The sequence below is a fragment of the Brassica rapa genome, chromosome A10 (assembly GCF_000309985.2).
Source record: "Brassica rapa cultivar Chiifu-401-42 chromosome A10, CAAS_Brap_v3.01, whole genome shotgun sequence".
Classification (NCBI taxonomy): Eukaryota; Viridiplantae; Streptophyta; class Magnoliopsida; order Brassicales; family Brassicaceae; genus Brassica; species Brassica rapa.
Genome location: NC_024804.2, coordinates 18,244,078 through 18,257,254, shown reverse-complemented (window position 1 = coordinate 18,257,254; position 13,177 = coordinate 18,244,078). Strand labels below are relative to the sequence as shown.

Here is a 13,177-nt window from a genome sequence, read left to right as displayed (position 1 = left end):
TGTCATATTTTCTGAATTTTTCTCAAAAACTATGTGTTAACTAACCTCTACGAAAATATTGAGTTTTTCGGTAAATGCTCTATATATTGAAGCCTATGATCTTTAGTGTTGTTATAAAATTTCCAAACACATTCTACATTTGTATTAATGTATATTAAACTCTATTTCATGGTACATGGACATCATTTTACTTTTTATCAATTAATTTAGTAAAACTTCATAATAAACCCTAAATTAGTGGAGTAACCACTATAAAACCGCTATTCTCTAGAGAAACGGAGACAACAAAATTTACAAAACTCTTTGACCTTCATCATATGTTAGTGCATGATGCAAATATGCATTAAAATAATATTGTCATATTATTTTACTTTTTCTCAAGTCTATGTGTTAACCCCTTCAATAATATTGAGTTTTTCGGTAAATGCTCTATATACTGAAGCCTATGATGTTTAGTGTTGTTTTAAAATTTCTAAACACATTATACATTTGTATTAATGTATATTAAACTCTCTTTTATAGTATATGGCATCGTTTTAATTTTTATCAATTAATTTCGTAAATCTTTTATGATACTCCCTAAATTGGTGGACTAACCACTATAAAATCGCTATTCTCCATAGAAACTGAGATAACAAAGGTTTCAAACCTCTTTGACCATCATCATATGTTAGTGCAGGATGCAACTATGCATTAAAACAGTATTGTAATGATTTTGATTTTTTCTTAAAATCTATGTGTTAACCCCTACGAAAATATTGAGTTTTTCGGTAAATACTTTATACACTGAAGCCTATGATCTTTAGTGTTGTTTTAAAAATTTTAAACACATTATACATTTGTATTAATGTATGTTAAACTCTATTTCATGGTACATGGGCATCATTTTAGTTTTTTATCAATTAATTTAGTAAAATTTCTCAATACTCTATAAATTAGTGGACTAACCACTATAAAATCGTTATTCTCTAGAGAAACGGAGACAACAAAGGTTCCAAACCTATTTGAAATTCATCATATGTTAGTGCATGATCCAACTATGCATTAAAACAATATTGTCATATTTTTGATTTTTTTCTCAAAATTTATGTTTTAACCCTAACAAAAATATTGGTTATATAAGTAAAATAGTATAAAACTTCAAGGGCCACATTTGTACAATTTTACTTTAGGTCTCTAATCAAACCTAGCTAATCCTTTGAGTACTTGCATCAGAATATTCCTGACAATATAGATAAAATATGATACAACATTAAAGAGGGTCATTTCTATGCTGAGATGAGAAGAAAGAAGGATCAAGCTCAGAAGAAGCATCATCTTTAGCTGTCTTGTATTCATTGCTAATGTCAATATTATCTAAGTTAAGCTTCTCCGGGCTCACCCTTTTAGGGAGTTTGCCTCCCTTTTCATTATCATATCTGATGGAAGAGCTATACTCTGACTCATACTCAGATCCGCCATCTTCTTCTGGGACCATTGCTCTGAGATCTAGTTGAGAAGGTGGGATCTTGGCGAACAACACTTCTTTAACGTTCTTCAGCAACCCTCTCTTGTAAGGGTTTTCTTTCTTATCATAACGGGACCGAAAATTCTCATAAGTTGTCTGCCAAAAAACAGACACAACACAAAGAAAGATGTTAGATAACAAGGTTTTCAAGTATGTTCCTAATGGTATAGCTAAGTGTTTTACCTGATTTGTAGACATAAGATAGACGTGGAAAATGGTAAGGCCACCAACGAACCAGATAGAAACGAATGAATAGATGATGAGAATGACAGAGATTATGTCATGAGACATTGTACTCCACAATCTCCCAGGCTGTCGGATTAGATTGATCCATGACAACGCAAAGATGTATATGCATAACAACGTTGACGTTGAGATGAAGCAGATGAAGACCGGGTAGTTTCTCTGCAAAAGAGAGGATATATACATATATGATCAAGAAGTGTCAAGTCTATGGAGTATTAGTCTAAATATTGAAAGTTTTTTTTTAAAAAATACTAGGAGTTTCGAGCGGAAGCCCGTAATCCCACCCAAAACAACATCAAGAAATATTTGTTTTGTTGGGATTTATTAAGCCCATGTCCAACTCTATATTATCCGATTAGTACGATATTATCCATTTTGGGCCTTAGAGGCTAGCCCGCATGGATTTACTTTTGATTTCTTTCCCAAAAGGCCTCGTACTATTAGAGTTGAACAACTCTTTATATATTAGACTCTCTTAATTCTCCAATGTGGAACTTAGTTTGTTATATCACATTCTCCCCTTCAAACTAAGGATCACATTTAGCTTGTGTCCCACAACTGACTTCCACTCGATGGGTCCCGTTCCTACTCGAAGGGTATTTTGGTCTTCTTGCAGATTTCTCGTCAACCGCTCTGATACCAATTGTTGGGATTTATTAAGCTCATGTCCAACTCTATATTATCTGATTAGTACGATATTGTCCATTTTTGGCATTAGAGTCTGACCCGCATAGATTTACTTTTGGTTTCCTTTCCAAAAGGCCTTGTACTATTAGAATTAGACACCTCTTTATATATTAGACTCTAATTGTCTAATTCTCCAATATGAGACTTAGTTTGTTATATCACAAGTTTCATCCCAGTAGTCACTTTAACCGGGGACCTCTGACACACTCGAACCGAAATATTGAAAGTTTCATGTTACTTACATGGGCAATGCATTGTCCAACCCATGGACAATGGTGATCAAAGCGTTGGACACAGTTGTTACATATGGAGCAGTGTGATGCACGTGGTGGACGGTAGAGCAAACAAGTCTCACAGAACTTGACTTTGATAGTGTAGCCGTTAACGAAAACGTCTTTTGTTCTAGGAATCTTGAGATGAGGAGTTTTGTTGTTGACCCATTCCATAGACTGTGTCAAGGAACTATTTGAGCCATCTTCAAGATTTACTGATGTTTTATTTCTTGGGATGATTCCTGGATCTCTAGCTGATGTCAAGAATAGAAACGTAAACACCTGCAGACACGGTGCAAAGATATCAGCTTAAAAAGCAAGATTATGAGTTTCAGACCTGAACTTCTTACTACAAAAAAAAGAAAAAAGCAAAGACTATTGAAAAAACTTAAAGAGAAGATACAAACCAAGAGGGTGAGGATAAATGCTGAAGTCAGAACGGTGTAGTTGAAGATAGGATCGTCTTTTTGAATCCACACGAGCATCCTTATGCAGAATGTAAGGGCAGGGGCTCCAATCAAGAAAGAGGTTAGGAAGAGAGAGTTAACATCAGGACCAAAGATTAGTCTCCCACCACAGAAAAATCTCTGGTGCAACAAAAGCATAATTAATCATATTTGAATAGGAGGAAACATGTAATATTACTGGCTTCAGGTAAAGAATATATTATTACGTTGTTACCCTTCCAGGCTTTGTACAATCTGATCTCAGGAATGTGTTTTGAAGTTGAAGCCATCATGAGAATATGATCATGAGAGGAAATACAATGAACCTGACTACTCTTCTTCTTGTTCATTCTCTCCCTCTGCATTGTCTCAAAAACCCACACATGAAGCCTATCTTCAAGAAAAAAAACAATAGTTTCTCCAAGATTCTAATATTTTAACTTAAGTTTTCATAAATTATGAGTTTGTTTTATTTGGCATTAACCAAATAAAAGGGATGAAATATGGTTTTTGAGTTTTTCTGCCTTTTTTTAATCTTTATTTCTTCTTGTTCTTTCCTCAATAATCAAAATCCATTGCAAATCAATCATCTGCAGTTTTGTTTTGGTCTCTCTCTCTAACAACTTTTTTAGTCCTCTAATAGTTTCCAAGATTTTCGGAATTTTTTTGAAGTACAAACAAATAAATAAATTTAGGATGAAACAATAAAATATAAAGGAACATGAACAATTTATTTTATTATGTTGTGATGGCTCTTTTTATGTGAACATTATTAAATCCAGCTCATATTGATATTTCTTCTAATAAAACACATTGAATTAAGAGACCCTTGAATTAATCATCACTTTCCAGATCATCAATACAACCAGCTCCACCATTTGCCGCACAACTTAAACCGCCTCATCCAACTTAACAGCATCTCGCAGGTTGGAGTATCATATGAGTCCATGACCCTTGTAGTCGTTCAAACAAATCATCAGACAATAAAAGGAGATTTGTGTTTGAGTATAATGAAAAAAGCTTTGACAAAAGCACACAATCAGAGAGGCAACCAAGCAAACCCAAAAACAAGAAAACACGTAGACATACAAACAAACAGACAAATATACAAACACTCAAGCAGGTTTTAAGATTTTAGAAAACACATGGAATTTTATTTTTTTTACAACGAAAAATTGGAAATTTGAGAGGGAAATCACATCAATAATATGACGTTACATTCTACTTATTTGATTCCACACATTAGAAATTTCCATTATCAATCAGATAACCCAAAAACTCTTTAAAAAAATATAACAGAAGATTTTAGAAAACCAGGAAAATTTTAGAAAAACATAAAAATTTGAGAGGAATTTTTTTTAATTGCTAGATTGATTAGAGAAACTTAGAGCATGATTAATCCGGATTTTTAATTTTGGGTTCTTAACTCATGATTTAACTTTTTTTTGTGTGTGTTTTTACGTTTTTCGGCTAAGAATCGACTCTTATATCTCTTATTTAAAATACGCTTCTTAACTTTTCTTAGTTAAAAACTAAAAAACTGTAAATAAGAAGTCCACCCTAAGAACCAGGTTAATCATGGTCTTAGTTATCACATTTGTGCGAATCAAATAAAATATGACGATCTCTAACGATCAGATCAATGACAGGACGTCCATTCTATTTGTTTTACACATTATGAATATGCACATAAGTTTCTATTATCAGTCGAACAATATTTAAAAACTCCTAACAAAAAAACCTGAGTATATATAACATAAGAGTTTAAAAAAAACATAAAAAAATTGAGAGGAATTTTTTTTAATTACTAGATTGATTAGCAGGAACTTAGTGATCATTACTGTGTGAGAGTCAAATGAAACAATACGATCTCTAACGGTCAAATTAATGACAGGACGTCACTTTCTGTTTGCTTACACATTATGAATACACATAAATTTCTATTATAAATCAAGCAACTTCAAAAATTCCCAAACAAAAGAAAGTGACAAAAAAATTAGTTTAACAATCCGTAGCAGAGACATAATGCCAGTCTTTTAAACAAGATGACCATAGAGATTTCAACATACTTACAAAGAAACTAATAAGGAATTTTATACCGCAGCTGTGACGGTGATGATGCGGCCAACGGAATCTTGACTTGAAACGGTGCCGATAAAAATAAGTTGTTATCACCACTGTTGATTAGCTTCCTCTCCTTCTGAGCATTCGGTAAAAGCTGAGCTAAGAAAAAAAAAACAAAATAAGTCTCTTCAGTTAAGTGACACGAAAAAAAACATTTGGCAGATAAAAGTCTTTTGCGTTCTTACAACAACAACAAAATCAAAGTCAAGTCTCTTTACAATCAATATTGTAAGAATAACGGATACTTTTAAGCAAAACTCAACTCACCTTTGGGTCAGACATGGAAGCTGTAATGAAGCGGACAAGGAACACGTATTGCCATTCCAGATTTCCAAGGATGGTTTTCTCCATCACCAGAATCTGCTTGTTATTGTAAAAATTGTCTGTTATAAGAATGGTCTGTTGTAAGAAATTGTCTGTGGTAATACACCAAATTTATAGGAACGAGAGCGCTTCTGTAGAGGAGCCAACAGATCAATTAGAACGGTCATATTTCCTTTTTGCGTCTCCCAAGTTGTAGGCTTGTAGCCGTTGACAAATATTACGTTGGCACAACTTTCTATAAGAAAATTGTACAAAACTAAAAAGAACCAATGTCTGTTGGGCCTTTTTTTTTGTAATACGGTTTGGATTTTGATATTTTATTACTATAGTTATTTTGAAATATGATAATTTACATTTTGTCAAAACAGACCCTATAGATTAGCTAATGAGACCCATGTGAAAACTTTGAGTTTAGGATTCTGCTGTGCTGGGCCTTTATTAATGAACAATCAGTATTTAAAAAAAAAAAGAAATTGACTTTAATCAGTATTAATTAGATTGTAGATTAGTTAATCAGTATTACAATCAGTATTTTATATAAAAATTTATAGTACTATTTATTTTACATAATTAAAATTAGTTATTTTAATCATAATTTTAATAAGTTTATTCAAAATATAATAGAAAATTAATTTAAACATATATATGTAACTATTTTGAGTTTTAAATTAAAAATATATACCAACTTTTGAATAATTTGAAAATCAATATAATTATTGGTGAATAGTATGATAGTTTTATGCTTTATGATTAAGTAACATTTCAATTTTAAAATATTTAAAACACTTTTGAATTGTGAGTAATTAAATAAAACACATAAATATTATTATAATTTATATTAAGTTAAAATTATTATTATTTAACAATATTATTTAGTATTTTCTATACACTAATTGAAGTTTTATATTAGTTAATGAAATATAAATAGTATAACGTATTAACAATTTTTAATTGATTATAAGTGTGAATTAAAATCATATATATATATATTAATTTGAGAAACAGAAGCAAAAAATTTAAAAGTATTTAGAAAAATGAAAAAGTATTTTATTGTTGTTCATATTTATTTATTTTATTATATTAATTCATATTAACATCATTTTTAAGAAAAATGTACAAATAGGCATGGGACCCCTTCACTTGTGGGTAAAAGGAGTTTCGTTAGTTTTTGTATGCAAGTGATTCATTATTTCTAACTATCTGTGTATGAATCATCATTTTCTTTGTATAGTATCATTTACATCTAAATGGGAATATAAAGTGAATGGACCCACCCTCTGTATATGCCCCACTATTTTTCCCACCTCTCACTCATAGCCAGTAAGAGCAGCATTATCGCTGCCCCTTAGCTCACCCCTTAGCCCAAGAAAATATTTTAAAGCAACAAAGAGAAGAGAGAAGCCCAAGAGGCGAGTCTTGGGTAAGGGCTGGAAGGCCCGCCCCTTAGGAACACGTGTCAAGGCGAGAGAGGAACAAAAAAATCGGAGAGGAGAGAGCTGAGGTTTCGTTTCTGGGTTTGGTTCTCTCTCTCTCTCTCTCTCTCTCTCTCTCTCTCTCTCTCAGAGGCGACGAACTTCGTGAGATTGATACATGATCAGTCAATTGAATAAGCATGTAAGTCTATCATACGAAGAACAACTGAACAAGTCCCGTGACTCATTGAACTTTTTATTAATTTGGTAAACTGCAGAATGAGTTCAAAAGAATCGTGTCACCACTGAAGTACCAGACGAGGTGTGTTACTGCCTTCCCTGATCAGCAAGGATTTTTGGTATGTCTTCTTATATATCTTTTTCGATTGTGTTTTGGTTAATTCAATGGCACGGGATTATTTGCTGATGCTAACATTGCATATTGCTCTCACGCGCTTATAATTATACAAAATGTTTTGTCCTTGAGAAGTTTAAGTTGGTTATTCTAATAACAAATTAAGTATAGTAATGTTGGAAGTTGTTTCATCAGTTGCATCTTATCTAGATCACAGAAACTGTTCAACTGAAGTGCGAGTTGGTGTTCATCATCTGGATGATTCTCAGCAGAACAAGAACTTCACATTCAAATATCATAGAGATGGGAATGAGATCTATTCTATCAATGCTCTGAACTTCCACCCGGTAAGCTCTCTATGACTCGGTAGTCTTAAAGTTTTAGACCATGATTATCGGCAATCTTTAAGGGGGTTTTTAAACTAAATGACTGATATAATTAAATCATAAATAAATAAAAACTTTGTTACCGATTCTTAATTAATGATTTTGGTGATCAATCCTTAGAGTGGTTTTTCAACCACGTGTCAGCATCACATTTAATCTTTTTTTTCTTTTTTTTTGTAACTAATCTTTTTTTTCTTTCTCACGGCTTGTCGTGATCTTCGTCGGATCCAAACCGACGAGCTACTATGTCTCTCACCAGTTGCTTGCTTCCCTTCCCTCAGTCATCAACGGCTCCTTTGGCCTCCACGTGTTGTTGCCATCTCGCCGCCTCTTTTTCTAGCTTTCCGGTAAGCATATGTGCTCATGGATCCAAAGATGGTAGGTTTGGTGAAGTCGAGCGTTAAGCTCGGCTGATTCGAGTGAACTATCATCCTTCGCCCTGCACCACCACGTACCCCGCCTCTTCAAACTGGTATGAATTTCATTTTCTGATTCCTTTAATAATCCATCGTGTTAATTTTTCATTGATATGTAATTATTAGGGTTTTTTTCTTTGTTTTGTGTTTCACTGAATCATTAAGCATGAAACCGTTGTTTCTGAGGCTGCTGCCCCTGCTTCTGCGCCCCATGTTGCCAACAGCATGGGCTCGGCTTCTGCTGCGCCCCCTGTTGCCAACATGGCCTTTGCTTCTTGTAACAGTCAGTCCAAGGCTTTCCAGGAAGTAAGTTTAAAACCCCTTTGCTTTATCGGCAGCTACATAACTTTCATGTTGTTGTTCTAGTCTTATCAAGTTTGTTGCAGAGGGTTACCATACACTATAAAGTTAATTTCAGTTCATTGGTTCACAGATTCTAAAGGATTCAGTTCCTTTCTTTTACAATTTCGACACAGTATGATGTCACAAAACTCTCATCTATGATCTTTCTCTGTCTCTTCTTGTGTGTACATTGCCTGAAACTTGATTACAATTCATCTTTTTAATTTTTTTTTTTTTTTAAGAACTCTTCATTAAGAAACTTCCATTGAAGCAAGAAAATTAGGTGATTCTTAACTAAAGTTTTTAACTAAAATTTAATACTTAAATAGTCATTAAGAAACCTAATGGGTTTCTAGGGTTAATCATGCTCTTAGCACCATGAATGAAAGTATATTGTACAGATGGTAATTGTTTGAGTTGTGTAATTTTTTTTTAAGAACCATTACTTAAGAAACTTGCAATGGAGGACAAAAGTTTCGATTTCTCTTCAATGCTCTGAACTTCTTGGTTTACTTTATAGTCGAAATCGGCAAAAGACTTCTGCGTTCACGTCTCCTCTAATTTCAGTATTATCATGCAAATGTGTTAAGTTAGGTGAAGTGCTAATAAGTAGTGAAATGTGAAATCCTCGTCATTTTATGTTCTTTTCTCCGTTTTTAGATTAATTATTGAATTCCTTTTAAGTATTTAATAATTTTGTTTAATTTGTATTGAATGGTTATTTCCCGTAATCGGAGTGAAAAAGCATAGGATACCATGTGCATTTTGTTTTCTTTCCAAAATAGTGTGTATGTAGTTACTAAGTCGTTCTCTGAAGTTCAAAGAAATATTTTTTATTGATATATAAATTAACCCTGTAATGTCTTTCCTTTGATCAGATTTGGCGATGATGGACAGGAAGTGGTGTTCTCTGACGTTTCTGACAAGTATTTGCCTGATATTATTTCTCCTTGGCTCTTATGCTGCTTACGAGCATTTTCGTCGTGTTGATGCTCGAGAAGACAACGAAAAACATTATGTGACACTGCAAGTAGAAGCTTCCAACGCCACAGGACGACCCATTCCTGAAACCCTTTTTGGGATCTTCTTTGAGGTTTAACACAGTTTCATGACTTTTCTGGCTTTTTTATGCTGTCACCAAAAATTATATTCAAACGAATCTTGGACTTACTCTGATTTTCTTGTATTTTTTTACATAGTTTGATGCTTTAAGTATCAATGTAACTCTTTATAAAACTAAATCTCAAGTAATTCTTGACAGGAAATCAATCATGCTGGAGCAGGTGGACTGTGGGCTGAACTTGTTAGCAACAGAGGTTTTTGTCTGAATTTCCTGTAACATTTTTCATGAAAAAAGAATGGTGAAAATAACAAAACTAAACTCATTGTTAAATCTTTTGCTCCAGGATTTGAAGCTGGTGGACAAATCATTCCTTCCAGTATCTGGCCTTGGTCCATTATTGGAGATGAATCAACCATATCTGTAGTTACAGACCGCTCTTCATGTTTTGAGCGCAACAAAATTGCACTTAGAATGGAAGTGTTTTGTAACAGCAGTGGTTGTCCATCAGAAGGAGTCGGGGTTTATAACCCGGGTTACTGGGGCATGGTACGTTTCATACTTTGCTATTTTCTCTGATGATAAATATAAAATTTCTATTCACTTCCATTTTTTTTTGTAGAACATTGAAGAAGGAAAGAAATACAAAGTGACCCTTTATGTGCGTTCCACTGGGGACATCGATGTGTCTGTGTCTTTGACAAGCTCGAATGGATCACTAACTCTTGCATCAGAGCAGATTATGTAAGAGCGAAACTTTCAAAGTCTTGTTTTAATAGTTTCCTAGTATTTTTTCAAGACTGGTTTGTTTATCATTTTTTTTTACTTCTTGCAGAGCTTTGGCTTCTGAGGTTTCAAAATGGACAAAGAAGGAAATGCTTTTGGAGGCAAATGGAACAGATGATGGCGCAAGGCTTCAATTGACAACTACCAAAAATGGTTCAATCTGGTTTGATCAAGTCTCAGCCATGCCTGTGGATACTTATAAGGTAGGTTTGTTTACTTCTTTGAGAAACAGCCTAGAGTAATCAAGCTACTAATTCATTTTTTTGGTTCGGTCACAGGGACATGGTTTTAGGAATGATCTTTTCCAAATGATGGTTGATCTAAAACCTCGTTTCATCCGTTTCCCTGGTAATCTCTAAATTGCAAAAACACCATTTCACTTCATGTTATCTTTAGTAATATATGAATTAATTAGATGAAATAAGCTAAAAGACTTATTAATATTTTTGCGAGTCTTTTTTATGATTTTTTTTTTTTGTGAAATAAGCTAAAATACTTATAAAGTATTTTCTTGAGTTAGGTGGTTGTTATGTGGAGGGTGATTCGTTAAGCAACGCATTCCACTGGAAAGAAACCGTGGGAGCTTGGGAAGAGAGGCCTGGCCACTTTGGTGATGTTTGGAACTACTGGACAGATGATGGTCTTGGTCAGTTTGAGTTCTTCCAAGTAAAAATATTCTTACCTTTTCTGTAACCATATTTAAGTGTTGAATCATTCACCTAAGTTTAATTTTTCTAAGCAAAATATTATTGCAGCTGGCTGAAGATCTCGGTGCAGCTCCAATATGGGTGCTTAACAGTGGTAACTCTTCAGTTAACTATATCTTTAACACTTCTTCTTACTTTCACTACTACATGTATTAACCTCTTTGAAACTGTTGCAGGAATGAGTCATAATGATCAAGTTGAAACCGCACGTATCATGCCGTTTGTTCAAGTATTCTCATGAAACTCTTTCTTTTTAAGTTTAAGAGAGTGATTGTGGTTCACTAGTGAGGCAGTGACAAAACTAAAAATGTGATCTCTTTCTATTTTGTTTGGTTTCAGGAAGCGCTAGATGGTATTGAGTTTGCTCGTGGTGATGCTAATTCAACATGGGGATCAGTTCGAGCTGCAATGGGACATCCAACGCCTTTTGACCTTAAATATGTTGCGGTCGGGAATGAAGATTGTTTGCAGAAATACACATACTACAAAGGTTTTTTTTTTTTAACCTTGTGTACCTAATGAAGATAAATGAGCGTTGTTCATATACTAAATTAGATAGACAATTTTATTTTTGTTCAGGAAACTACCTTGTGTTCTATAATGCTATCAAGAAAGCCTATCCGGACATCAAAATCATCTCCAACTGCGATGGATCGTCTCAACCACTCGATCACCCAGCTGATTACTATGATTTTCACGTAAAAAACATACACAGACAAACGTTTATGATTGCCAATCAAACTGTGTTTATGCATCTCCTTTTTCTTGTTTCAGGTTTATAAACCTTCCAAGGAGTTGTTTTCCATGTCCCATAAGTTTGACAATACATCGCGTGATGGTCCAAAGGTGATAAAAAGACTTCATATTTTCATGCAACAAAAACTTCTTTTTACAATGAACGCATCATGTGCTTAGTGTTTTTAGAAATTAAAAGACACTAAGCATCTCCTCATAGCCTCTGCATATCTTATTGATGAAGCTTTGAACATTTGTTTGGTTCACAGGCTTTCGTTAGTGAATACGCTGCGAAGAGCGAAACAGATGCTAATAAGGGAAACCTTCTAGCCGCTCTTGGTGAAGCAGGTTTCCTCCTTGGTTTGGAAAAGAACAGGTTTTTTCTTACACAACTTTTTCTCGTCTTTCTCCGGTTTAGACCACCACATAACAAAAGTTTTTTTTTACATTTACTCTCCTTGTTTTTTGTTTGCAGTGATGTTGTAGGAATGGTAAGCTATGCACCTCTCTTCGTTAACACAAACGACAGAAGGTATGTGTATCTCTCTCACTTTAGTTACATTGAATGGTTTAGTCAGAAATCATCAAAGACGTTTTGCTTTGTTTTTATTTATTTATCAGGTGGTTGCCAGATGCTATAGTTTTCAACTCGTCTCATTTGTATGGAACACCAAGCTATTGGGTCCAACAATTCTTCACAGAGTCAAGTGGAGCAACTCTTCTCAGCTCTACTATGGAGGGAAACTCTTCTTATGTTGAAGCATCTGCCATATCCTTCCAAAGCAATGGCTCTGATTACATACAGATTAAGGTTTTGTGTTGTTTCTCAAGTGTGATTATTTTACAGATTTTGAGTTTGAAAAATGAATGTTGTGGGTTGATATCCATATATATATATTTGCAGGCTGTTAACTTTGCAAACGTGACAGTAGAGCTGAAGGTAAAGATGACTGGATTGGACTCGAGCAACACGAAAGCTTCTGCAAAAAAGAAGAAAGTACTTACATCTGCCAGTGTGATGGATGAGAACTCCTTCTCCAACCCAGAGATGGTAAGACTGGTTGCAGTACCGGCCTCATATTCGTTTAATTACTAAACCAATTTTTTCTTATTGGTTTCCTGCAGATTACGCCACAAGAAAGCTTAGGGGTAATGCCCGAGGGGAACTTGACTTTTGTTCTTCCTCCCTACTCCTTTTCATTATTCGACATTTAGTGTCACTAGACGTTGTAGACTCTAAGTTTTATACAACAATGAGTGCGTGAATGATATGATTACATATCAATAATATGACGTTACATTCTATTTGATTCCACACATTATAAATTTCCATTATCTATCTGCAGGTAATCTAAAAACTCTCAACAACAAA

The 13,177-nt window shown here is 34.1% G+C and overlaps 2 protein-coding genes across 2 annotated transcripts; one reads left to right on the top strand and one right to left on the bottom strand.

The window, feature by feature from the left end:
• Positions 1–1,219: 1,219 nt before the first annotated feature.
• On the bottom strand, positions 1,220–6,759 carry LOC103838126 (probable protein S-acyltransferase 3). Its single transcript, XM_033282515.1, has 5 exons — positions 3,386–6,759; positions 3,120–3,299; positions 2,683–2,994; positions 1,691–1,912; positions 1,220–1,603 (listed from the first exon to the last, which is right to left on the bottom strand). Exons 1-5 carry the CDS (start codon positions 3,521–3,523, stop codon positions 1,253–1,255), a joined length of 1,203 nt encoding a protein of 400 aa, XP_033138406.1. The 5' UTR covers positions 3,524–6,759; the 3' UTR covers positions 1,220–1,252.
• Positions 6,760–7,005: 246 nt separating this feature from the next.
• LOC117125733 (alpha-L-arabinofuranosidase 2) lies at positions 7,006–13,142 on the top strand. The gene is made up of 20 exons (XM_033282509.1): positions 7,006–7,220; positions 7,297–7,377; positions 7,584–8,481; positions 9,396–9,610; positions 9,779–9,833; positions 9,924–10,126; positions 10,200–10,321; positions 10,413–10,566; positions 10,642–10,711; positions 10,884–11,029; positions 11,119–11,164; positions 11,247–11,299; positions 11,410–11,560; positions 11,650–11,768; positions 11,845–11,916; positions 12,075–12,181; positions 12,281–12,337; positions 12,427–12,616; positions 12,710–12,856; positions 12,931–13,142. The coding sequence occupies exons 4-20, from the start codon at positions 9,404–9,406 to the stop codon at positions 13,018–13,020; spliced, it is 1,989 nt and encodes a 662-aa protein (XP_033138400.1). The 5' UTR covers positions 7,006–7,220; positions 7,297–7,377; positions 7,584–8,481; positions 9,396–9,403; the 3' UTR covers positions 13,021–13,142.
• The last annotated feature ends 35 nt before the right edge of the window (positions 13,143–13,177 follow it).